This window comes from Nothobranchius furzeri, chromosome 17 (genome assembly GCF_043380555.1).
Source record: "Nothobranchius furzeri strain GRZ-AD chromosome 17, NfurGRZ-RIMD1, whole genome shotgun sequence".
Classification (NCBI taxonomy): Eukaryota; Metazoa; Chordata; class Actinopteri; order Cyprinodontiformes; family Nothobranchiidae; genus Nothobranchius; species Nothobranchius furzeri.
The window spans coordinates 46,889,527-46,913,339 of NC_091757.1; the positions used below are offsets into that span (position 1 = coordinate 46,889,527).

The 23,813-nt window shown below is 41.8% G+C and overlaps 1 protein-coding gene across 4 annotated transcripts in view; it reads left to right on the top strand.

The window, feature by feature from the left end:
• pcsk5b (proprotein convertase subtilisin/kexin type 5b) overlaps positions 1-23,813 on the top strand; it is a 97,610-nt gene that overhangs the window by 28,239 nt on the left and 45,558 nt on the right. For all 4 annotated transcript variants that reach the window (XM_015972702.3, XM_054731488.2, XM_015972704.3 and 1 more), the window contains exons 5-9: positions 559-635; positions 12,888-12,976; positions 13,166-13,338; positions 17,995-18,207; positions 18,938-19,038. In XM_015972702.3, coding sequence (XP_015828188.3) covers positions 559-635; positions 12,888-12,976; positions 13,166-13,338; positions 17,995-18,207; positions 18,938-19,038 — 653 coding nt within the window. The remainder of the gene's footprint in view (positions 1-558; positions 636-12,887; positions 12,977-13,165; positions 13,339-17,994; positions 18,208-18,937; positions 19,039-23,813) is intronic.

The window sequence follows — 23,813 nt, forward strand, 5'->3', positions numbered from 1 at the left end:
AAAAGGTTACTAACTGTGCGGCTCTGTGAGAAGTTATCACCTAGCTAGCGGTCTCCTTTGTTTTTCAGGTCCGTATTGGCGATTGTAAAACGGACAGAACATAAAACACAAACCATGTTGTAATTTTCTCCTGCTTGTTGTTGTGTTTACTGACGAAGTCACTCGTGTGACTTCGTGCTGTGTCGGTGACAGCTGCTCCCCTGCTGCTTCGCATCTCGTGGGAAGGGCCAAGCAGCAGCTTACGCGAGCAAGACGTGCTGCTGCAGTAATGTGCTGCTGACGGCTCCGGTGGAAACCCGGGGTTACTGTCAGGATTTGTTCATGCCAAAGGGTGGAATGCCCCGCAGCCTGGATTAGCTCAGATTAGATTAGATTTACACAACTGCTGTATGTGACGCTAATGTGTTTGATCGGGTTAGAGAAGCATTTTCCTGATGTAATAATTGCCTATACACATGCCCTCAAAGGTTTCTAACAAACTTTCTGGTTAAAGTGACATTTTCTTCCCACCAAGTTTGAGGTCTTATACCCTTGAATTCACCTTGATGTCTCTTTCAGGACCCACAAGCAAGCTTTGATGTCAACAGCAACGATGCAGACCCCATGCCACGATACGATGCAACCAATGAGAACAAGTAAGAGGGGAAAAGCGTACTTCAGAAAATGAGAAACATGTACAATGAATTTTTAAAAGTGGTTCCAGAGGGGTAAAAGAGAGAAATGTTTCAGCTGACTTTTCACTTTCTTGTGGGTGCGATGAGTAACATCAGTGAATCCAATAGTGACATTTGTGGGTTGGTTGAGGTTTTTCTGTTTGGAGTAACACGAGTGTGTTTGTGTTTGTAAGAAGGAAAAAAAAAAGAAACTCTCACGTCCATGCACTTGTCTTGCGCCAGTTTGGCTTTGGCTCAGAGTACCTATTTTGTGTGTGTGTGTGTGTGCACACGCGTCTGCACTATTGGCTGCAGCAGCCTGAGTGTCGTGGCTGTGGCTCGGTCCCTGCTGGTGATGCATAGTCTTAAAGAGACATGAGGTCCACAGATGCAGCTCAGTCAGCTTGTTGGCTTCGTATGTTAACGAAGAAATCTGGGTTGTTTATTTGACATTTCATCTAAAACAAATTTGTTGTATTTATTCAATGTTTTGTTAGTTGCGTTCTCTTAAAGAGCTAAATTAATGCATTATTTTACAAGGTAAAACTGGTCTTTGTTGGCAAAAAGAAACCTGCACAAAATCTGTTGAATTTCAGAGAATGAAACTGCGTTTTATTTCTTAGTTTTACACCAGCAAAACTAATAGATGGAGATGCAGATGGAAAAAACTATATTCATTAAATGAATTTCTCTTGCAGCTATCTGATGGAACACATTTGATCACAACACATTCATCTAAGTAATAATGAACTTTCCTGCTTGTCTTCTAAATCTAATTATTTTCAGCAGATTTTTTTAGATTTCCCCAAAGAAATTTAGAAAAAAATTCTGTCAGAACAGATGGCTAGTCAGGGTTCCCACGCGTCCTGGAAAACCTGGAAAACCTGGAAAATGATAGTCCAATTTTCCAGTCATGGAAAACACATGGAAAATGGGGGGAATTGCAAAATGTCCTGGAAATTTTTGAGTTGTCCTGGAAAATAATTTCCCATTCTTGTGGATAAACAAATGGATTAAACATTTTGGGCAATATTGGGCTGTAGCGCTTCTCCTTTAATTTCTGCATCTAGCTGGCACAGTGCCCCACATGACGCTTCCAACCAATTTGATTGCATAATCCCCTTCAGTTCCAGTTCCACTTCTGTTTTTCCAACTGTCTTTTTGGCTAGATTTACAGATTTTCACCCCTAGATTTATTTCTCTAAAGAAGGGCCAAAAGTAGCGACTCGGTTCGCGAGTATTGCGTTATCGCAGTTTATAGAGCGAGAGGTTTTTCTCCTTCTCTCTGTTGAGTGACAAAGGAGCAGCGGAGAGCTTTTGTTTTTTTCACTCATGCGATGAGACGAGTGAACTTGAGGAGAGCTTCGGGATAGCAACGGAAAGCAGGTAGTCTACCGGACCCGCGCTCCACTCAGTAATTCATACTTGTTCTATCGTCCAACAGCAGAAACAAAAATATGTGAATGATAAAAATGTCATGAATTTGATTCTATCAAAATACTAAGTATGTGCTCAGAGGACAGAGCCTCAGCTGTTCATACTGTTTTTAGCTAGCTACACAGACCGCAGCCAGGTGGCAGTGAGAACTGGACTGGCATGGTCATTGAACAAAGTTGTTAACGTAATTAAATTGAATTCAACACGGCTAAATTAATAACTAGAATGATTTTAAGTGGTAACTATATATTTATCATAGTAATGTTACGTACAGTCCAGACTAAAATGGTAGCGAACAACTACAAGTACTTATCTCTGAGGTAGAAAAAAATATTTTTCAGGTTCAATATGTCTGTGGTGTTAGCGGGAGATATTAGCCTAGTCATCTATCCTGAATCTTGTTTCTGGATGACTGGACTAACCTAAAATGACCAATACTGGAACAACAAAATGCAGTTTAACATCCAACTATGTGGAATAAGCAGTAAAGTGTAATGTGATGTGTACAGTAAGTATAATACATAGAATATGAAAGATATGAAAGAGCTAAGGTTTGAAAAGTAGGCCTAATTTATTGTATAAACAGTAACAATCTTTCAAAATATGTCTTTGTGTCCTTTATAGGCAGGAGTGAGTGATGTCAGGAAGACGGTGCCAATTCAAAACTTTTCAAAACTGGCTTTTTGCTAGCCCCAAGACTCTCTGCCTGTGTGTTGGGGTTTACCCCAGTGGAAGAGAGGGTAGCTTCCTTGCGCCTTCGGGTCGAGGAACGGGTCCTGACTGTAGTTTGCGCTTATGGGCTAAATACCAGTTCAGAGTACCCACCCTTTTTGAAATCCCTGGGACGAGTGCTAGATAGTGCTCCATCAGGGGACTCCATTGTCCTGCTGGGGGACTTCAATGCTCACCTGGGCAATGACAGCATGACCTGGAGGGGTGTGATTGGGAGGGACGGCCCGCCTGATCTGAACTCAAGTGGTGTTTCATTATTGGACTTCTGTGCAAGCCGCAGTTTGGCCATAACGAACACCATGTTCGAACATAAGGATGCCCATCGGTACACTTGGTACCAGGGCAGCCTAGGTCGCAGGTCGATGCTGGACTTTGTAGTCGTATCATCTGACCTACGGCCGTATGTTTTGGATACCCGAGTGAAGAGAGGAGCGGAGCTGTCAATTGATCACCACCTGGTGGTGAGTTGGATCAGATGGCAGGGGAAGATGCTGCGTAGACCTGGCAGACCCAAACGCATAGTGAGGGTCTGCTGGGAACGCCTGGCAGAAGACCCTGTCAAGACGGTCTTCAACTCCCACCTCCGGCAGAGCTTTGACCGTGTCCCGAGAGCAGTGGGGGACATTGACTCCGAGCGGGCCTTCTTCCACTCTGCGATTGTTGAGGCGGCTGTTGCTAGCTGTGGTCGCAAGGTGGCCGGTGCCAGTTGTGGTGGTAACCCCCGTACCCGCTGGTGGACACCAGAGGTTCGGGGAGCCGTCAGGCTGAAGAAGGAGGCCTACAAGGCGTGGCTGGTCTGTGGGTCTCCGGAGGCAGCAGATAGGTACTGGATATCCAAGCGGGGTGCAGCAGTGGCAGTTGCCAAGGCAAAATCTCGGGCGTGGGAGGAGTTTGGTCAGGCCATGGAGAAAGACTATCGATCGGCTCCAAAGAGGTTCTGGCAAACTGTCCGACGCCTCAGGAGAGGAAGACAGCAACTCGCTCACACTGTTTACAGTGGGGATGGGGAGCTGCTGACATCAACTGGGGCTATGGTCAGACGGTGGAAGGAATACTTTGAGGAGCTCCTCAATCCCACCTACGCGCATTCCGAGGAGGAACCAGAGCCAGGAGACATGGGGATGGACTGTCCAATCTTGGGGGCAGAAGTTGCTGAGGTAGTCAAACAACTACACAGCGGCAGAGCCCCAGGGGTGGATGAGATTCATCCTGGGTATCTCAAGGCTATGGATGTTGTAGGACTGTCATGGTTGACATGTCTCTGCAACATTGCGTGGTCATCGGGGGCAGTTCCTGTGGAGTGGCAGACTGGGGTGGTGGCCCCCATCTTTTAGAAGGGTGACCAGAGGGTGTGTTCCAACTATAGGGGGATCACACTCCTCAGCCTCCCTGGAAAAGTACTGGAGAGGAGGGTCCGATCGATAGTCGAATCTCTGATTGAGGAGGAGCAATGTGGTTTTCGTCCTGGCCGTGGAACTGTGGACCAGCTCTATACCCTTGCAAGGGTGATGGAGGGGCATGGGAGTTTGCCCAACCAATCCACATGTGTTTTGTGGATTTGGAGAAGGTTTATGACTGTGTCCCCAGGGGCGCTCTGTGGGGGACGCTCCAGGAGTATGAGGTGGGTGGCTTTCTGTTAAGGACCATTCAGTCCCTTTACCAGAGGAGCGTGAGTTTGGTCCGCATAGCCGGTAGTAAGTTGGACCTGTTCCCGATGAGGGTTGGACTCCGCCAGGGCTGCCCTTGGTCACTGGTTCTGTTCATTACCTTTATGGACAGAATTTCTAGGCGCAGCCGTGGTGTGGAGTGTGTCGAGTTTGATGGCAGGAGAATCTCGTCTCTGCTTTTTGCGGATGATGTGGTCCTCCTAGCTTCATCCAGCTCTGACCTTCAGTTCTTGCTGGGTAGGTTCGCGGCCGAGTGTGAAGCGGCTGGGATGAGGATCAGCACCTCCAAATCTGAGACCATGGTTCTCGACCGGCAAAGGGTGGCTTGCCAACTCCGGGTCGGGAGAGAGGTCCTACCTCAAGTGGAGGAGTTTAAGTATTTCAGGGTTTTGTTCACGAGTGAGGGTAGGAGGGATCGGGAGATCGACAGGCAGGTTGGTTCGGCGTCTGCAGTGATGCGGACGTTGAGCCGATCTGTCGTGGTGAAGAGGGAGCTGAGCCAGAAAGCCAGGCTCTCGATTTACTGGTCAATCTACGTCCCAATCCTCACCTATGGTCATGAGCTTTGGGTAATGACCGAAAGAACGAGATTGCGGATACAAGCGACCGAAATGAGTTTCCTCCATAGGGTGGCCGGGCTCAGCCTTAGAGATAGGGTGAGGAGCTCGGACATTCGGGAGGGACTCTGAGTAGAACCGCTGCTCCTCCAGATCGAAAGGAGTCAGTTGAGGTGGTTTGGGCATCTGGTCAGGATGCCCCCTGGACGCCTCCCTGGGGAGGTGTTTCGGGCATGTCCTGCCGGCAGGAGGCCCCCGGGTCGACCCAGGACTCGTTGGAGAGGTTGCATCTCCAATCTGGTCCGGGAACGCCTTGGGGTCCTGGTGGAGGTGGCTGGGGAGAGGACGGTCTGGAGCTCCCTAGTTGGGATGCTGCCCCTGCGACCCAGACCCGGATAAGCGGAGGAAGACGACGACGATTTCATTCAGCACAGTGGATTAACCTGGTTCAGTTGCTGAGCAGAACAAAAACAGGACATGGAGATGACTTGATGATTCCACAATGTCACACCTCTGGTATGAACTAAAGTAGAGAATAACTTCTGTTTTAGTTGTGTTGCATTGTAAGTAGAGGAAAGCAGGTGGGCTTGTGAAAGACAAAAATCTTTCCACAACTATATTGTCAAAATAACGGTGTGGGTAGGTACAATATCATATCTGTTTCTAAATATATCGGGATATCGGCAAACTGCAGTTATGATAACTTGACTTGTACACTGAAAAAGTCTTGAAAATGTCCTGGAAAAGTCCTGGAAAATTATTTCAAGAAAAGAGTGGGAACCCTGCTAGTAGTAAAAACGAACTGCTGTTTAGTATAAAGCTCTATGTTGTGTCTCTTTCACCATTTAAAACAAGCACTAACGCTGGAAAATCCACATATATTGATGTTTGCATGTTTGTACTCTGAAACTGGAAAAACAACTAAAGCTTTAGTCAGAATTAAAGTTACTGTGGCTGCATCTGCTGTTCTCTCACTTCTCGAGCAACTGTGCTTTAGATGCAGTTCTGTTTGAGCAGAAAGTTTCATGAGTGACTGTGACACAGATGTGAAGAAAATGGAAAATTCAGGCAAACACTTAAGACTGGAAAGATGGCCAGACGGACAATTTTATGGATTACTGCAGTGATGTGCAATGACTTGAGGCTGCTGGAGCGTTCTGAAAAAGGGAACCAACGGTTTGTCCCAATAAGTTTGCTATAAAAGGGCCTATCAGTGAATTATAACTGTTTTAATCTGGTTTTCTTCAACTTTAAAGGTGTAGAACACTGAAAACCAATTTTTAAAAATTTATTTTGGATTTAAATCGCTCACTCTGAGTTTTTCATGCAGGCTGAACATGAAATAGTCTCCTACACCTATCTCCTGCATTAGCTTCTGATAGAAAATAGGCGGTGAAACTCTAGGATTTGAAAAGCCTGACAGATCTATGTCATGCTATCATTTAAAGTTCATGGACTCATCTCGACTCTCGACGGGAAAGGCTGTTTTTGGTTTAGCATCCAGGAAACTGCAGAGGATATCTCGGCTACTAGAAGCTAACCATTACCATTAGCAGCTTCACCACACCGCAGAAGCTCCTCCAGGCTTGTTATTTATGGAGATAAAACATCCTTGCTGCAAGTCAGTCAGTGTGATTACACGCGCACTGATCGACATCTAAGTCGATCCAGGTCGATCTTATTGCAATAAGCAGAGTTTTATACTAGTTTGCGTGCACATTAGAAAACCGGCCTCTCGAATAAAGTTAGTTCCATTCCGGTACAGTAGGTGGCGACATGCCCCTGTTCATATCTACATTCTTCTGGTTAGCTTATAGCAACACAAGCGGGAAACAGAGGCTGGTGGGAGTGTAGCAGACGGAAGTGAAACAGGATATGTACAATGGCTGAAGGAATGTAAAACAATTCTGCAGCACAGCTTGTTGGGTACATTCTGTCCTATTTTATGGTATTACGTGTTTTGTGACGACTGTCTTCTCAGAAGACCGCTTCCGCAGTCTCGTCACCGCCGGAATGCGAGCGGCTTACCGGTTTAGCTCGACTGATCCGTTTACATGCAGAATGTAATCAGATTGCTACTGCATTATCTGGGTGCTTCAGCTCGATTAGATCCAGTTTGCCTTCAGCCAGACTAACACGTTAGCATGACGTTTAAATAAAAAAACGACGTGAGTCTTTTTAGGGCAATACTTCGGTTTTCTGGTGTACATGTAAACACACTGAGTGGTAGAGTCGTGGTTGTTTCTGCTGTACACACACCCTCTTGGACAGATACTTGATTCTTTTCATAATGTCTCTCATCACCTATATGCAGATGATATTCAGCTGTACTGCTCCTTTAAGGATTCTGAGTTCTGTAAACTGTCAGCTGATAGACACTAGGGCTGTGTCTCAATTCAGGGTCTGCATCCTTCGAAGGACCCAGCCCACTCGGCCGACGTGGGCTGGGTCCTCCGTCGGCCGGGTAGACCGGATGTTAACGGCTGTGAATTTGGACAGGCCTAGCCTTCATGAATCCCCGCCTCTCCCTCGGCGAACGTTCCGTCGCCTAGCAACCGTGGAACCGCTGAGCAGAAGGGAGAAGGAACTTTAAACGATGGAGCTCGAAGTTTTATTTAGATCTTTAATCATTTCCTTGACTGTTGGAGAGCTAATTCGGATAAAATACTTTCGACAAGCTGAGCCTGAGCAAAGATGTGATAATAGTTTTTAATACTTTCTAAGGGTCTTAATTTGACCAAAACCCATTTATCACCTTTTAAGACTTTAAGACCCAGCGGGTCTAGTAAACAATTCTCATTTGTAAACCAAAATAAAATTCAAGAGTTTAATGCAGAACTGATTTTATTTAGATATTTCTTTTATATGTACATGTTTAATCTTTATTAACCATTTTTTCTAGCAAAGTAAAAAGCCTGTCAAAGTTCTCCCTTCTCTCCTGTGCCCTCTGCTGCTCTGCCTCCCTCTGCATGTCCTCCCTTATCAGCTCCAGAAGCTGGCCATCGCTGTCACCTTCCCCTGGATGCCCATTTTCTCCAGAATAGTCTTAACAAACATGTAAGAAAAGAAACAGGAAGAGAAAAGAGGACAACGGGTTATTCCTTTCATGTTTTCGCAGAAAAAAAAAACTCAAACGAGTTTTTAAAATATGAGATGTTATTGTACCTCCATGCCACAGCCGCCGAATACTTTGCTCCGGTGATCATGTGGTCCATCTCCGCCCTAAGCTTAATAAATTCCCTGGTTTTCTCTTGTACCTAAAATACAAACTTCTATTAAAATCAGGGGGAAAACTTAACGGGTGAAGTACGACACCGAGCGGCCGAACATACGAGCCGAGACCGCAATACAAGCACTTTTACTGTAACTTTTCTAACTAAAATAACGTTCATGTATCACAAAAAGTCCTTAACCTAACAGTTTTCAAGTTTATACTGACATTTATATGCGCAATTCTCTCTGACAGCTCCCGCTTCACTGTCCGCCATTGTTTTTAAGTTTTTCTGCCGGCCGGCCCGCAAGGCATCTTGGGAAATGCTACCTATTGAAGGATACACCCGACCCATCCTTCATTCAGGCGAAAAGAAGGCCGCATTCGTCGACCGCATTTGAAGGAGTCTTCGAATTGGGACAGGCCTAGTCGCGGCGCTGTGACGTAACCGGCCGACGAATCCGGCCGACGTAGGATGCAGACCCTGAATTGAGACACAGCCTAGTACTTCTATCACCAGCTGGCTAGAAGAAAACTTCCTTCAGTTAAATTCTGAAAAGACTGAATGTCTGATCATTGCCCATGAGAGCATGGTTCCCCTGATTAGTGTAAAACTTGGTCATTTATCTTCTGCCGTCAAGACAAACTTAAGGAATTTGGGTGTTATTTTTGACCAATGTTTCTTGAAGGCCACTCAAAAACGTTGGTCCGAAACTGTTTTTATCATTTAAGAAACATCTCCAAACTGCGAAGGTCGGTGTCAAAACATGAATTTGAAATGGTTCTCCATGCCTTTATCTCCTCGCGTCTAAACTACTGTAACACGCTTTTCACATGTTTTAACAAAAAAGCCCTTGACCGCCTTCAGTTGGTCCAGAACTCTGCAGCGAGGCTCCTAATTGGAGCAAACAGAAGAACACACATCACTCCTATTCTAATGTCTCTGCACTGGTTACCCGTTAACTTTAGAGCTCATTTTAGAATTATGACTATAACTTTCAATGCTCTACATGGTCAAGCCCCTTCCTATATTACTGAACTGTTAAAGCCTTATGCTCTAACCCGAGCCCTCAGGTCCACCCACCAGAACCTTCTAGAAGTTTCAAAGACCAGATACAAAAGTCAAGGTGATCGCTCCTTCCAGACTGTTGCACCCCGACTCTGGAATGATCTTCCTTTATCCTTACGCAGCGTTGACAGTCTGGACACTTTAAAAAAACAGCTGAAGACCCTTTTATTTAAAGCTGCTTTTAACTAAACATTTAATTTTATTTTTAACTCAAATTTTTCATCTTTCATCTGTTTATGAAAACGTATAATTTTATTACTTTATTTTTTCTGATGTTAATCTGATTCTGTTTTGAGAGCATTTTGATTTTATGACTTTGCTTTATTTTGATCTATGTGAAGCACTTTGTGATTCTATGTCTGTGATAAGTGCTATATAAATAAAATTTACTTACTGACTGACTTACTTACTTACTAGAGTCATGTATGTGTTATCCAATCCATGACGAGATGTCCAAATATCAGGAAATAAGACTCCAAAACCTGCTGTCTGAAGCTCAGCTGTGATGTGGCTCACTGCTAGTTCCTGGAAATGGTGCACTGGCTTTCATTGACATTCATTCCTACTAGAGACCACTGCAAATGTATGGATTAAACAAGTGTTCCACACTGTCGGTGCAAAAGTGACTTGTTAACCTTTCAGAAGATTTGGGAAATTCAGCTTTGAGTCCTGGTCATAAAGATTTGATCAGAAAATTGCCTGAAAGAATAATCAGCAATTGCTTGACGAAGACATACATAATGATGGAGTAAAAGCTGTAAACCCTTTTTTTTTTTTTTTTTACAGCCGCCACTGCTGGGCTGTTGTTACTATTCCAGACTTTCAGAACAATTGGATCCAGACTTTTTCCTCTTTTGCTGTTCACACTTGCATTTCCCGACTGGAGAGTTTCTCCTGAAGAATCTCTCTTGCAGCTGGAAAATTAAACAGGAGGCTGTGCAGAGAAGTGTCTGTTTATGGCTGACAGAAGGCACGACACCATGCAGAAGGTATGGTGCGAAAACTGCTGTTTTCTTTACCGCACCATACGGTAGACGGTGGAAAAGACTTCTTTTGTTTATTGATACCACACGTATAGAATAGAATAGAATAGAATGCCTTTATTGTCACTATACAGGTGTAAAGTGAGATACAGAGCATCTCAGTGTAAAACAAACATACTTGGGGGGTGGGGGTGGGGGGGTACAGTTCTGCAGCGCTACGTACATATGGAAAGTAAGTGTTGTATACAAATTATTGCACAGTATTGTTACAGTTCTGCAGCTCTATGTTCATATGGACAGTAATGTTATGCATATACAATTATTGCACATGGAATTTGGTATCAATAGATAGTGGTGGTCAATGGAGGAAGTGGGAAGTGGGGGGCTGTGTTATCGGTGCATACATGAGTTCAGGGTGGTTATTGCTTTGGGGAAGAAACTGTTTTTGAGTGTGGGTTTTTGTATTAATGCACCTGTAGCGCTTCCCTGAGGGAAGCAGTCTGAACATGTTGAAGCCAGGGTGGGAGCTGTCCTTGATGATGTTTGCTGCCCTACTGAGGCAGCGGGAGGAATAAGTGTCCATCATGGAGGGGAGAGGACAGCCGATGATCTTCTGTGCTGTCTTTACCACACTCTGAAGCCTCACTCTATCCGCCTTGGTGCAGCTGCCGTACCATACCGTATCAGAACACGTCTCCATTAAGAGGGAGATGTTAGAAATGAGAAAAAGTAGAGATGAACTGAAAAAAATGGAAACATCAAGAACTTTTACGGATTTTTTTTTAAAACGTCTGTTTTCATCTACAAAACATTTAGCAACTCTGATATGTGAAGCTTTTCTGAAGCCATGTTGCGAACACTGGATGTTAAAGTGGAGGTTAATCACAGGTGTGTTCACCTGTTCAAAGCTGCATTTAAACTTGAATAAGATCTGCTTTTGCATTTTGTTTGGCATTTTGCATTTTTTTTGTCATGGTGTTAGTCATGAAAAGAGCCTGAAGAACTGACAAGTAGTGGATATTCTTTCTTTAAAGGTCTGAATTTGGATTAGTTTCAGGACCAATTAAGCTCCTTTTCCACTATTTATTTGTTCTGTTGTTTGTGTAATAAACCACAATCCTTCTGAAAGTGGCTACACTTTTCCTGAGGCCTATATTTCTGACATCATGCTCTAAAACGCCTTGACTATTACTTGGTGTTTTGTTTTATACATGTGGAGGTTCAAAAACCAGAGGCAGCCATAATTTTCCATATCGTAAAACCTTCTCCATCGTGTACTACTGTTGCCTCTGTTCAATAAAAACACAGAACTGTGTGATATGAGCGGAAAATGGTGGAGAATTGTCCCATCCATTGTGTGTGTGTGTGTGTGTGTGTGTGTGTGTGTGTGATGATGATGATTTCTGATGTCATCGAGGAGCTTGGATATGTGATATCAGCTGATTTTCATTAGTCACTCATTAATTCTGGTCACAGCAAATGCTGAGAAAGATGCTGATGCTTTTTTCTTTTGGTTTGTTTTTCAGGATGTAATTTAGATTTATTGAAGGATGTCAATAATTGTTTCTGGGATGCATTTTAATTCAGACCCTTATCATCTTTAGAAAGTCAAATGATAAAGAATAGGTTCTTGAATTACTTATTTTTTTAATTCGGAGACATTTTTGCTCTATCGTTCATAGTGCACAAATATTTCGGATCCACAATATTCTTGTGTTTAGATGTGAAATCTAAACAAAACTCTACCTGGATTTATGAAAAAATTAATGCTGTATCGATGGTGCAGAATGTGACTTTTGAGCTAAAATCAATTGGCAAGAAGACAAAAGGTACACATTATATAAATGATTAAAAGGGCCCGCCCTGAACCTGCTGGAGTGTGTCGTGCATTTAAACCAGCTTTTTTTTGATATTCCATCAGAGTAAAGGAAGCCTGAGTGCTGCAATGTCAGAATTTCTTGGACACATTGTGCATAATTATAATAAAGATTTTGTGCATGACCTGTATTCTAATCTTTATCAAGAGAAGGATTTAGCAGCGTGCATATTTGGGAAGGTTATTTTTCTGTGACGCAGACTGTATTTGGTCTACTCGCTGCTCTGAACTTCCCTGGTCTTTCCTGGGTTGGCGGAGGGTGTCTCGGTCCAGCTGGATGCTGGTTTCCATGGCAGCGCTGGGAGATGTTTTGGGGGCTGTTGCATTGTGTAGCAGATGTTCTCTACAGGAGACGTGAGTGTTTGTGCAGATCTACAAAGTGGTGTTTTTGAGGAGGCAGCAGACACAAACATAACATGATTGTGACCCGAGCTGATTGTCACCACTGCAGTTACTGCTGCAATGTTGCCCTGTTGTGTGAAACCTGAGTAATCTAACTCACAGCTATTAAGACATCCATTAAGCTATCATTTTTTGTGTGTGTGCTAGAAGAAAGGACCTCTTCTTTGCTGCATGTTGATGTCCTGTTGAGCTTGTGCACATTTCCTTATTCTCAGGTATCCGATACAGTGTGTGTGTGTGTGTTGTGAGCTAGTTAGTAACTGGATCACAATGAGTTTTTCACTCCTGCTCTTTCCTCAGGCACGGCACACGATGTGCAGGTGAAGTCGCTGCATCTGCAAACAACACACATTGCATTGTGGGAATAGCGTACAACGCCAGAATAGGAGGTGAGTGATTCATTATGTTGTTGTTCATTAACTGTTTGCGTTTTGTTTGTTTCACTATTCTGGTTCCATATGAATTAATATGTCATGCTTGTGTTGCTGTCAACACTTTTCTTGATTGGGTTGCCAAGTTTCCTTGGCAGTAAATTCATTGCGGGCGCTCGCATGCATTTTTCTGTGTTTGTACATCAGGTGTGCGAATGCTGGATGGAGATGTGACCGATATGGTGGAGGCTAGGTCTCTGAGCCTCAACCCGCAGCACATTGACATCTACAGCGCCAGTTGGGGACCTGATGATGATGGAAAGACTGTGGATGGGCCAGCATCTCTGGCGAGGCAGGCCTTTGAGAACGGCATCCGCTTGGTGAGCACACATCGGATTCACAAGAAGAAACAAAAATCCATTTTAATCTTTTTCAAACATGTATTCACATAGATCTACGTTTTTTAATCTGTGAGGCATTTCCTCACATGAAACTATTTACCATGTATATTCGGTTAAGAGGATTTTTTAGGAAGTGAAACGGGATGATCAGTAAGGGGGGAAACTCTGACTAAACACAGAACGCTGGAAACTAAGTGCCTTGGACAGGAAAGAGAGAAAGAAACTTACTGACAGTGAGTGGAAGAGGTTCTCTGTAGCTCCTGTCAGGCTTGGCTCTGACTATGACAGAGGTGAGGGAGAAATCTGTCCAGCGTAAGTGGTATGTGCTAGCACGTGGGCCACTCTGAGTGTGTGTTTGTGTGTGTGTTAGTGAAATAGAGTGAAAATGGCGTGATTGTTAGTGTAAAGTGGACATGAATGACACTCCAAAGTGACAGTTTATTGAGAGCTGAGGTGTTAAAGGTAAACCTGGCAGCTGTGGAGAGAGCTACACTTGATGTAAACAAGTCCTACCTGGTGTGTTTAATGCTTTGACAGTTTTCACAATGTAAAAGAATAATTTCTGCAAACATGTATCCTCTCTCTCTCTCTCTCTCTCTCTCTCTCTCTCTCTCTCTCTCTCTCTCTCGCTCTCTCGTTCTCTCTCTCTCTCTCTCTCTCTCTCTCTCTCTCGCTCTCTCTAACTGCTTTTAAAAGCACTCTTCATCACTCTCATCTGCCAGCGTTTGCTCCTGACTGATCCCCCTCTCACTCAGAGGGGCTTCATGTGCTTATCACTGCCTGACAGAAGCCTTTTATTGAGAAACTCCATTTCACCATTTATTGCTTTGTGTGTGTGTGTGTGTGTGTGTGTGTGTGTGTGTGTGTGTCTTGACAAGTGGTGTGAATTTCAATGTCAGTCAGCCGTCAGATCCTTTTTTCATCGACTCCCGACCGAACTTTGCCCTGATAGCTCTTGCCAGCACAAGCACCGTGCCGCTTTAGTGTGACTTAGATAGATATTTTTATTCGGTCAACAACAAAAATTTATCAATTTTACAGGAAAGTAATCAAGCAACTGAAAAAAGGAATAGGTTGAAGCCTAGTGGCTTATAATTAGCCTACAGAGATAATCAAATCCTTATCCAAGACAAAAAAGTAGGGCTGATAGATAAGATGCATAACATTTAAAGAAAAAGCAATGATAAATCAAGAAATCAAATCAACACAAGGTTAGACATAAAACTAAGTTTATATAACTTTGGAAGATGTAAATTTTTTAATTTTTCTTGAAAAATGACAAAGAATAACACATCTTCAGTTCATCATTAAGTCCATTCCATAACTTCACTCCCAAAACCGACACACATCATTAATTCTCACTTTAGGTATTTCAAACATATAAGACCCCCTCAAATCATATTTTCCATCTCTTAATTTAAACATACTTAAAATACAAATTGGAACATTCTTTTTCATCACTCTATACATCATTTCTAAAGTTTTAAGATATATAATGTCCTTATATTTTAACATAGCTGATCCTACAAAAATTGGTTTGTGGACTCCCTATATCCAGCTTTATTTATTATTCTAATAGCTCTTTTTTGCAATTTAAAAATTGAATCCAGATATGTTTTGTATGTTTTCCCCCAAATTTCCACACAATAACTCATATAAGGCAAGCAAAGGGAAGTGTACAGTAAATAAAGGCAGCTCTTGTGCAATAAAGCTCTTGTTTTACAAAGAATAGAAATAGACTTGGATAATTTCCGTTTCACATGATCTATGTGAGACTCCAACAAAGTTTATCATCAATTATTACTCCTAAAAATTTAGTCTCACATACTCTTTCAATTTCAACATTATTTAGGTTCAGTTTTACTTCAATATTACTCTTAATACCTCCAAACAACATAAATTTTGTTTTACTTTTATTCAGTGATAGTTTATGAAATACAAACCATCTATTTAACTTCATCGATTCTGTTTCCACAGTTTTCAGTAATTCCTTTATGTTATCTCCAGAACAAAATAAGTTTGTATCATCAGCAAACATCACATATTTTAAAATATCACTAGCTGTACAAATATAATTTATATAAAGTCAAAATAGCTTAGGTCCCAACACCGATCCTTGCGGAACTTCATTTGGTCCTGCTTTTTAAACCAAATCTCAAAGTTTTTTAAAGCAATGTATTTGTAACTGAAGTGTTGTGAAATAATGTGTAAGAGAAAAAGCTGACGCCAAACAATTCAGCTTCCTTCCTGTTCAGTAAAAACAATTGAACTACGTCTCTCAGGACAACGCGGAAAAAAACACAAAACAAACTTCTAACACAGCCACAAATTTTGCAATGCCAGCAGGACCGCTGCTATATTGTGATCTGGATGAACTTCACTGATGTTTTTGTAAGACTTGAGGTCTGTGGCTGAAAATTGAAAATCATTTCCAAATAAAAACTGATAAGAAATACCTGGGACTGGGTACCTGTGGGGGTGATGCAAGTTTTGATCCAGCTTATCACTTCCTGAGGGTGTCCATAGACCAGTCGTGGAAGACACCTTTTTACGAAGATAAGTGGTTAGAAGCACTCATGTACATTTTGAGTTTAAAAGTGTGGAACACTGAAAAAACATTTTTAATGATTATTTCTGATTATAATGAGTCACTCTGAGTTTTTCACGCAGGCTGAACATGTTTATAGTCTCCTACACCTCTCTCCTGCATTAGCTTCTGATAATAAACAGACGGTGAAACTCTAGGATTTGAAAATCCGGACACATCTATGTCACACTGTCACTTAACATTCACAGACTCACCCATCTTGACTCACGGCAGGGAAGACTGTTGACGATTTAGCATCCAGAAAACAACAGAACGTACTGACTTTTATAAGCTAACCATTAGGATTGGCATCTTCACCACATAGCAAAAGCTCCTCTAGGCTTGTGTTATTTGTGGAGATTGTAACGTCCAGCAATGGTCAGTTTTGTACATATTGACCTAAATGCCACCGGTCATCTGCAGACATAAATTCTATTCTCTAAAGGGATTTTACATTCGATCTTCCAACAAGCCCAGAAGGATACTGCAAACCTTGTTGACATTTCAGGAGGAACAAGACATCAGCCTGTGTTCCCAAACAAAGCCTTCTTTTGATAACACCGCAGGATTGCTCACTCTCATGAAAAGGAACACTTTTACAACTCATAAGTTAAATAATCATTAAATAATAATATGATTGAGTGACCAAATGTTATATGAATACTAATGAAATGTTTTGATTAATCTGTGCTTAAATTACTGTGGATGAAATAAAACATTTTGATATTATGATCAGTAATGTTGGTGTAACAATTGAATCACTATTTTCTGACAGCTCACACACTCAGACACGTGATGATGATGAGGTTAAGCTAATATCCTGACACATTGCTTTCTGTTCCACGAATCGGAACTCCTGTATCTGATGCAAGGCGTGATGTTCTGAGGTTTGCTTGTTAACACCCCTTAACATGGCACGTCCCGGTTGGCCAAGAAATCATAACATGAGAATATTAAAACAGAGCTCATTTGACGGTGAGTCGGTTCTAGAGAAAGTTACGGACAGGCCATTCGGAGCGAACCTTCTTTAACCCAACGCTTTCGACAAGCTAAAAGCTGCCTACAGCCGACACAGCAAAACGGTTCCTTCAGCTATTCAGAAACAGCTGCTCTAGACGCAAATAATTTCATCCATCTGTTGTAATCCGGGAGACGACTCTGGACCGACCTGGTTGTACTGCGGTCTTTTCTTCAACTCTGATGCCGTTCTTATCAAAACATCTGATGCCGTTTTGATAAGAACCTACTTCATAGTTTAATGCAAACTAAATTCTTTAAACATCCAGAACTCAGTTCTTCTGGATACAAGGTTCTGATAAACGCACACCATTAAATCAACATACATCACATCCCATCCTCTTAGATTCATCCATCACAGTAGCCTTGGTTAACTTGTCATGTTTTTAATTGTTTAGAAAATCAATTTCTTATCTTTTATTAACCTGACTCTGTCTGAATTGAGACGAAGTGTGTGTTCTTCTGATTAAACATCCCAAGACGTAGCAGGTTGATATTCTATATTTATATAGAGTATCACAGCTTATTGGTCATAAGTAAAGGTAATATATTAAGCTTAAAAGCATCAACATTTACCCTCTACAAGATGAAACATCCACATTGCAAGTCAGTGGTAGAGTTGCATTGCTGTTATCCAGTCTGAGGCGACATGTCCACATATCAGGAAATAAGATGCTAAAACCTGCCATCTGATGCCCAGCTGTGATGTGGGTCACTGCTAGTTCCTGGAAATGGTGCACTGGTATATTTTTTCAAGATTGTTTAGCAGGTATTTACTTTATATATTTTTTCTACTAGAGACCACTGCAAATGTACTGATTAAAGAGTGAGCTACACCTTTAATGGTCTTAGTTCACTAAACAAGCATTATTTGAACCATTTTGCATCAAAATTACAATCACGGGACAGAATCTGCAATATTTAACCGCTAACTCTACTGAGGACTTATTTTGCTGTTCTTCCTAAAGATGACTTTCTTTTTATGATCAAACACAATAGAGATTTGAAATAGTCGTCTCTGTTCCTGGCAGGGGAGGAAAGGCCGTGGCTCCATCTTTGTGTGGGCTTCAGGTAACGGCGGGCGAAGCAGAGACCACTGCTCTTGCGACGGCTACACCAACTCAATCTACACCATCTCCATCTCCAGCACAGCGGAAAGCGGACGCAAACCCTGGTACCTGGAGGAATGCTCATCCACCCTGACTACCACGTACAGCAGCGGGGAGAACTATGACCGGAAGATCGTAAGCATCATAATGTGTGTATGTGTAGATGATCGAGTTGTTTGAATGAAATTGACCACGTCTTCTCCACCAACCCTCTGGAATGAATCAAAAAGGTTGGCTGACTAGCTTGTCTGGTTGTGTCTTGCTACATTCCTCATGTTGATGTGAAACACACACACATACACACAGATTTTGTGGCATGCTTGCAACTCGGTAACAGTAGAGCTTCATATATCATAATTTAGATTCATCTCCTGAAGCTCATTTGACCCTTTGTCCTATTTATACCATCTCTTTCACTTTGTGTGTGTGTGTGTGTGTGTTTCCCCGGATAATCCCTAAACTTTTTGGTCCAGAGAAATCCTTTGATGATGGTTCAGACTGGAGGTTGGCCAGGCTTTTCTTGGCTGACTGACTGTCAAGCTGATTTCTGAATAAAGTCCATACCGTCAAAGCTCTTTAATAACTTGTTTTATCACATCTTAGTACCTAATAAATGGTGCCATTTGTTTCATTGTGTTCATCTACTGGTTCTGTAAAGAAGTGTGTGTATGTGTGTGTTTATGTGGCAGTCTAGCACGGCAGCGTATCAAAGCTGGAATGTGTGTTTTATGAGTTTCAGGTGCCTCTTAATCTGCTCGGACTTTGGTCTATTGCTGTCACTGCGTCTTCACGTCTTTCATTTTATCGGTCTTGTGTTTCCCCACCATTTTGACCCTCTCCTCCTCCTCCTCCTCTTCACCAATAGATCACAACAGACCTGAGGCACAGATGTACAGACAGTCACACGGGGACATCGGCCTCGGCTCCCATGGCTGCTGCCATCATTGCTCTGGCCCTGGAGGCGAAGTAAGATCCACTTAACCTCATCCCATCATCCCTTTGTCCCTTGGTTAACCTCTAATGCCCTCGTGTTCTTTTACATTGTTGACCTAAGAGGGGAACACGTGAGACATTTATTTTGTGTTTTTATCTACAAATTTTTGCCACATTTGTGCAAATATTCACTAAAGAGCATGCTGATGCTATGTCTGTTAGAGCTGGATGCAGCCTTTTTGTACACTGTGCAGGTAGTGTGCATCAAAAGTCTGAGATGGTTTAAATAGCAGCTTGTGCACCAGAGTGAAGGGAGAAAGCTAGGAATTTAGGTAAAAACTACTCATCTTTGCCTGTTGTTTTACCCAGTGTGATGCTTGAATTTCTCTACTTTTAAAGGCCAAATTCATCGAGAAACCATTTTTTACTTTTTATTTTTGAAATACGATCGGTCGATCTGAGTTTACATGCAGGGTAAATGTGAAAATAGTCCTCTACCCTTATTTCCTGTATTAGACGCCAATAGAAAATAGACGAGGAAACGCTCGGATTAGAAAAACCAGTCAATTGCAAGTCATGCTCAAATTAACATTCACCCATCTTGGCTCGTGACCAGGAAAGGCTGTTGTTGATTTAGCGTCCAGGAGAGAGCAGAGCGTGTCTCGTCTAGTAGAAGCTTAGCCATTAGCATTAGCAACTCCACCACACAGCAGAACTCCTTCAGGCTTGTGTTATTTGTGGAGATAAAACATCAAAGTTGCAGCGCGAACAGAGCCAGTGGTGGAGTCATGTTGCTGTTAGCCAATCAGAGGAGAGGCATCCGAATATCAGGAACCAAGGCTTCAAATCGTGCTGCCTTCTGATCCCCTCTCCTCTGGCTAACTTCTAGTTCCTGATAAAGGAGCGCCAGAGCTTTTTTCCACAGAGATCGGCTCACAAGGCATTCATTTATGCTACAGACCAGTGCTATTGTGTTGAAGAAGAGCGAACTTGGTCTTTATGTGAGTGAGAAGCTTTTTCAGTAGGTTGGTTCTGAATCGGAGTAGAAAAAAAACAGTGAAAAGCCATTCTGGCATTAAAAAACTCATCTCTTTTCTCAGAAGTAAATTTTACCTGTAATAATCCTACCATTGTCCTCACAGCTGCATTTAGCTGCAGCATGGATGTTCTCTAACAAGTCTTACCAGTAACTGTCCCAGACAGTCTCTTGTGTTGTGTGGTACATAAATCGGGATCTGGAGATGGGTGTAAACACATTATCATTTCTTTTGTTTATCCTGTGCATTTAATGATGCCACTTTGTATTTTGGGTTGTTTTCCATTTGTTGCACAGATGAAGTCATAAAAAACTCTTTTCACCTACTTTTTACTATTCAAACTATTAGAATGTAAATGCATCAAAAGGGCCTCTTTAAGACGTATCAGGACAGTCATGCAATTCAGACAGCACTGAATTTCAGCATCCAACGATAAAAACAAAGACTTAAAAAAATGTTTTGTTTTCTTGATTTAATTTCTTCTACTTCCTCTTGCTGTCTTTTCTTTAGGGGACAGTAGATGCTTCTTTTCTTTTGCCTTTGAGATTTTTTAAGGCCTTTACTTTATTATAAATTCATGAATTTGAAGCACAGTGCAGGTGCAGCAGCGACTCCGAATCAGTCCCATCATCACATGTTGGGCAGCTCAGATAACCGAGGTCACATCGATTAACCTGGATAATCCAATCCAAATCCCCCCATTTGAAAATATTCTCGGTTTCCAGGCAGTGCTTTCCTCTACGAGATTATCACACACGGTTTCTTCCCTGCTTGCTTTCTCTTTTTCTGCTGGCTCATTCTTGGTTTGCTTTTTTTTTTTAAACTCCTCCAAGGCAAACTTCTCTCTCTACTTTCTTTCACTCTCGGTGCATTCCTGCATGCGTGCACATGCCGCCACGGAGGACTGAATAAATCAAGGGACAGGGATACGATCTACTCCTGCTCTGTTTATTATTGATCTTATCTGTTTAATGAGAGCAAGCCAATCTGATCTAAACTTCAAGTGTTTTCTTTTGTTATTAATGTGGATTAGGATGCTCGAATTCTAAAACGACCCAAACAGTTTCTGTTTGTTTTTTTGTACATTTAGGATGTTGTGAGTGCACGATTCGGCACAGCGAGGTTTTAACCACTTCAGGAACATGTCAAAAAAGAAAGTTCTCAAGAAATCTTTGTGAGACAAAAAGGGAGATGAACAGTCTGGCATTAAAACATTTCCTTTTGTTTTTAGACAAACAAAACACACAGATGGGTGAAAATTTCAACTCATTTTCTCACCATGAAAGTATTTTTAAAGGTGTGGAGCACTCGTTTAAGCAGTTCATTTGCAGCGTTTTCTATTGAGAGTTGGGAGCAGACCGATATGTTGTTGATGTTTACCCCTTTTTTTTTTTTTTTTTTTTTTCATCGGCATCGGCCGATATTTGTTCTTAGTAAAGTCGATTTAAAGACAGGCACATCCTCGGGCAGCCCAATGGTGTTGCATAATAAATACTCCAAATTAACTTTATTTAAGTGTCTGACTTTAACACTGAGCAGTGCACCAAGTTAGTAAAATTCAGAGTTCAAAAACTGATTCAGCTTCAGATCTTTTGTGCATGAACTGTTGTTGTTAGTGATATTTTAGCATGAACATAAGGTGGAAAATATCTAAAAAACACTGGTGCATGATATCCAGGAACAAGAAGTGAGCCTCATCACAGCAGAGCTTCAGATGGCAGGTTTTGGAGTCTTATTTCCTGATATTTGGCCTCGGTTTGGATGAAAGCAACATGACTCCACCACTGACTCTGCTTTCTCTACGGCGTTAATATTTTATCTCCACAAAAAACACAAGTCTGAAAGAGTTCTGCTGCGTGGTGAAGTTGCCAATGCTAAAGGTTAGGTTAAAGTAGCCGAGACGTCCGCTGCTGATTCCCAAACATTAAAACAACAGCCTTCCCCGTTGTGAGTCAAGATGGGTGAGTCCATGAATGTTCAGTGACAGTGTGACGTAGTTGTGTTAGGCTTTTCAAATCCTAGATTTTCACTGTCCCATTTTCTATCAGAAGCTAATGCAGGGGATAGGTGTAGGAGACTATTTTCAAGTTTAGCCTGCATGAAAAACTCAGAGTGACCGATTTGTAGTCAGAAATAATCGTTACAAATGGTTTTTCAATGTTTCACACCTTTAAAATTAAAGCTACAGAAATAAAATGTTGGAGTGAGAAACCATAATCAAAAATATTATTTTAAAGTGAAATCTTCTGTTACTGCAGCAAACTAAGTTGATCCATCTTCTTCTTCCTCCCCTTTTTTCACTTCTTTTCCTGTGTGTTTTCATCCATAAGCAAATATCGGAGATCTTATTTGCAGCAGGTTTTTCCTGCATGTGAGCTTCTCTTTTAATTAGTATTGGCTTGTTTATGAGAAGCCGGTCATGGCCTAGATAGCGATGCCAAAGCCACTTTTAATTAATGACCATAAAACTTTAATGGAACCATAATTACGCAGTGGCAGCTAGACCTATTAATATTGATCTAAACATTAATTATTCTGACTTGTTTTGGGATCTTATCTGTGCTGCCACTCCTTATTTATTTTGCACGTAACAGTTTATCTTCAGCCATTGATGCTCCACATATGGGAGGATTTCTGTAAATGAATGACTTCTAAATGAAAAAAGTAAAGAATTTGCATGACTCAGTTTTATGCTTTCTTATTACCTTTTAGATTTAATAAAACACTTAATAAATGCGTGACTGAAATATCCAGGTAGAGACACCATTCTCAGCATTGACTGGTGTATTTTTTGACAGATTAACATAAATTACACTTAATGTGACAGAATAAATTGCTTTTGCAAATCTCCTTTTGACTCTAATCCGGGAAAGTCTGCAGCTAAGCATGAGATGTGGAGATTTTCTCCCAGATGTTTTGTGCTTTAAAGATACCTGTTCTGGAACAAGCTACACTCACACCACCTTGGAATATTTTTATTAGATTATAAAATTCAAATGTTGATTTTTGGATTTAAAGACGGCTTTTTGATTAGGCTTTTATTTTTATTTTTGGAATGAATGTTTTGGAGGTCTCAGCTGGTGAGGGAGTGACACGAGGGAGGGAACGGAGCATCTGGCCAACATATGAGATTGAAGGGAATCCCAGGAAACTTGGTGACCCACTTCTTCCTGGTTTTTCCTTTAATGCAGTGTTTGGGCATCAAAGGACTTTAGACACATGGCTGCTATCCTATAATGGCTCTCACGTGAGATCTGAGAAACTCGCGTTTCATGAGCAAGCAGCTATGCTCTTCATCTGCGTCCTCTGTAATTTACTCTCTAACCTAATCTTCTACATGCAGAAGATTACTGTTTTCTTTACCTTATTTTCTGCTGCATCCTTTGTTCCTCCTTGGGCTTTGGTTTTAATCCACCTTCTTCCTTTTGTCCTTCACTATTTCATGTTCCTCTTTAATCTACCTGCCCCCCTCCTCCCACTGTTGTCTCAATTTACCTTCATGACAACAAAGATACGTTTGCATATTTGATAAGACATCTGTTCTTTTTAGTTGAATATAGTTAAATGATAAATGACCCACACTTGTATAGGGCCTTTCAGAGTCAGAGGACTCCAAAGTGCTTTACACTACAGTATATAAATATAGTTCACATCATAAATTAATTAGAAACATTTTTTAATCTGCATTGTAAGTCCTGCACACCATTTTATTCACATACATTTCACACTAATATTTTGTTGGACCACCTTTAGCTTTGAGTGACATTGTTT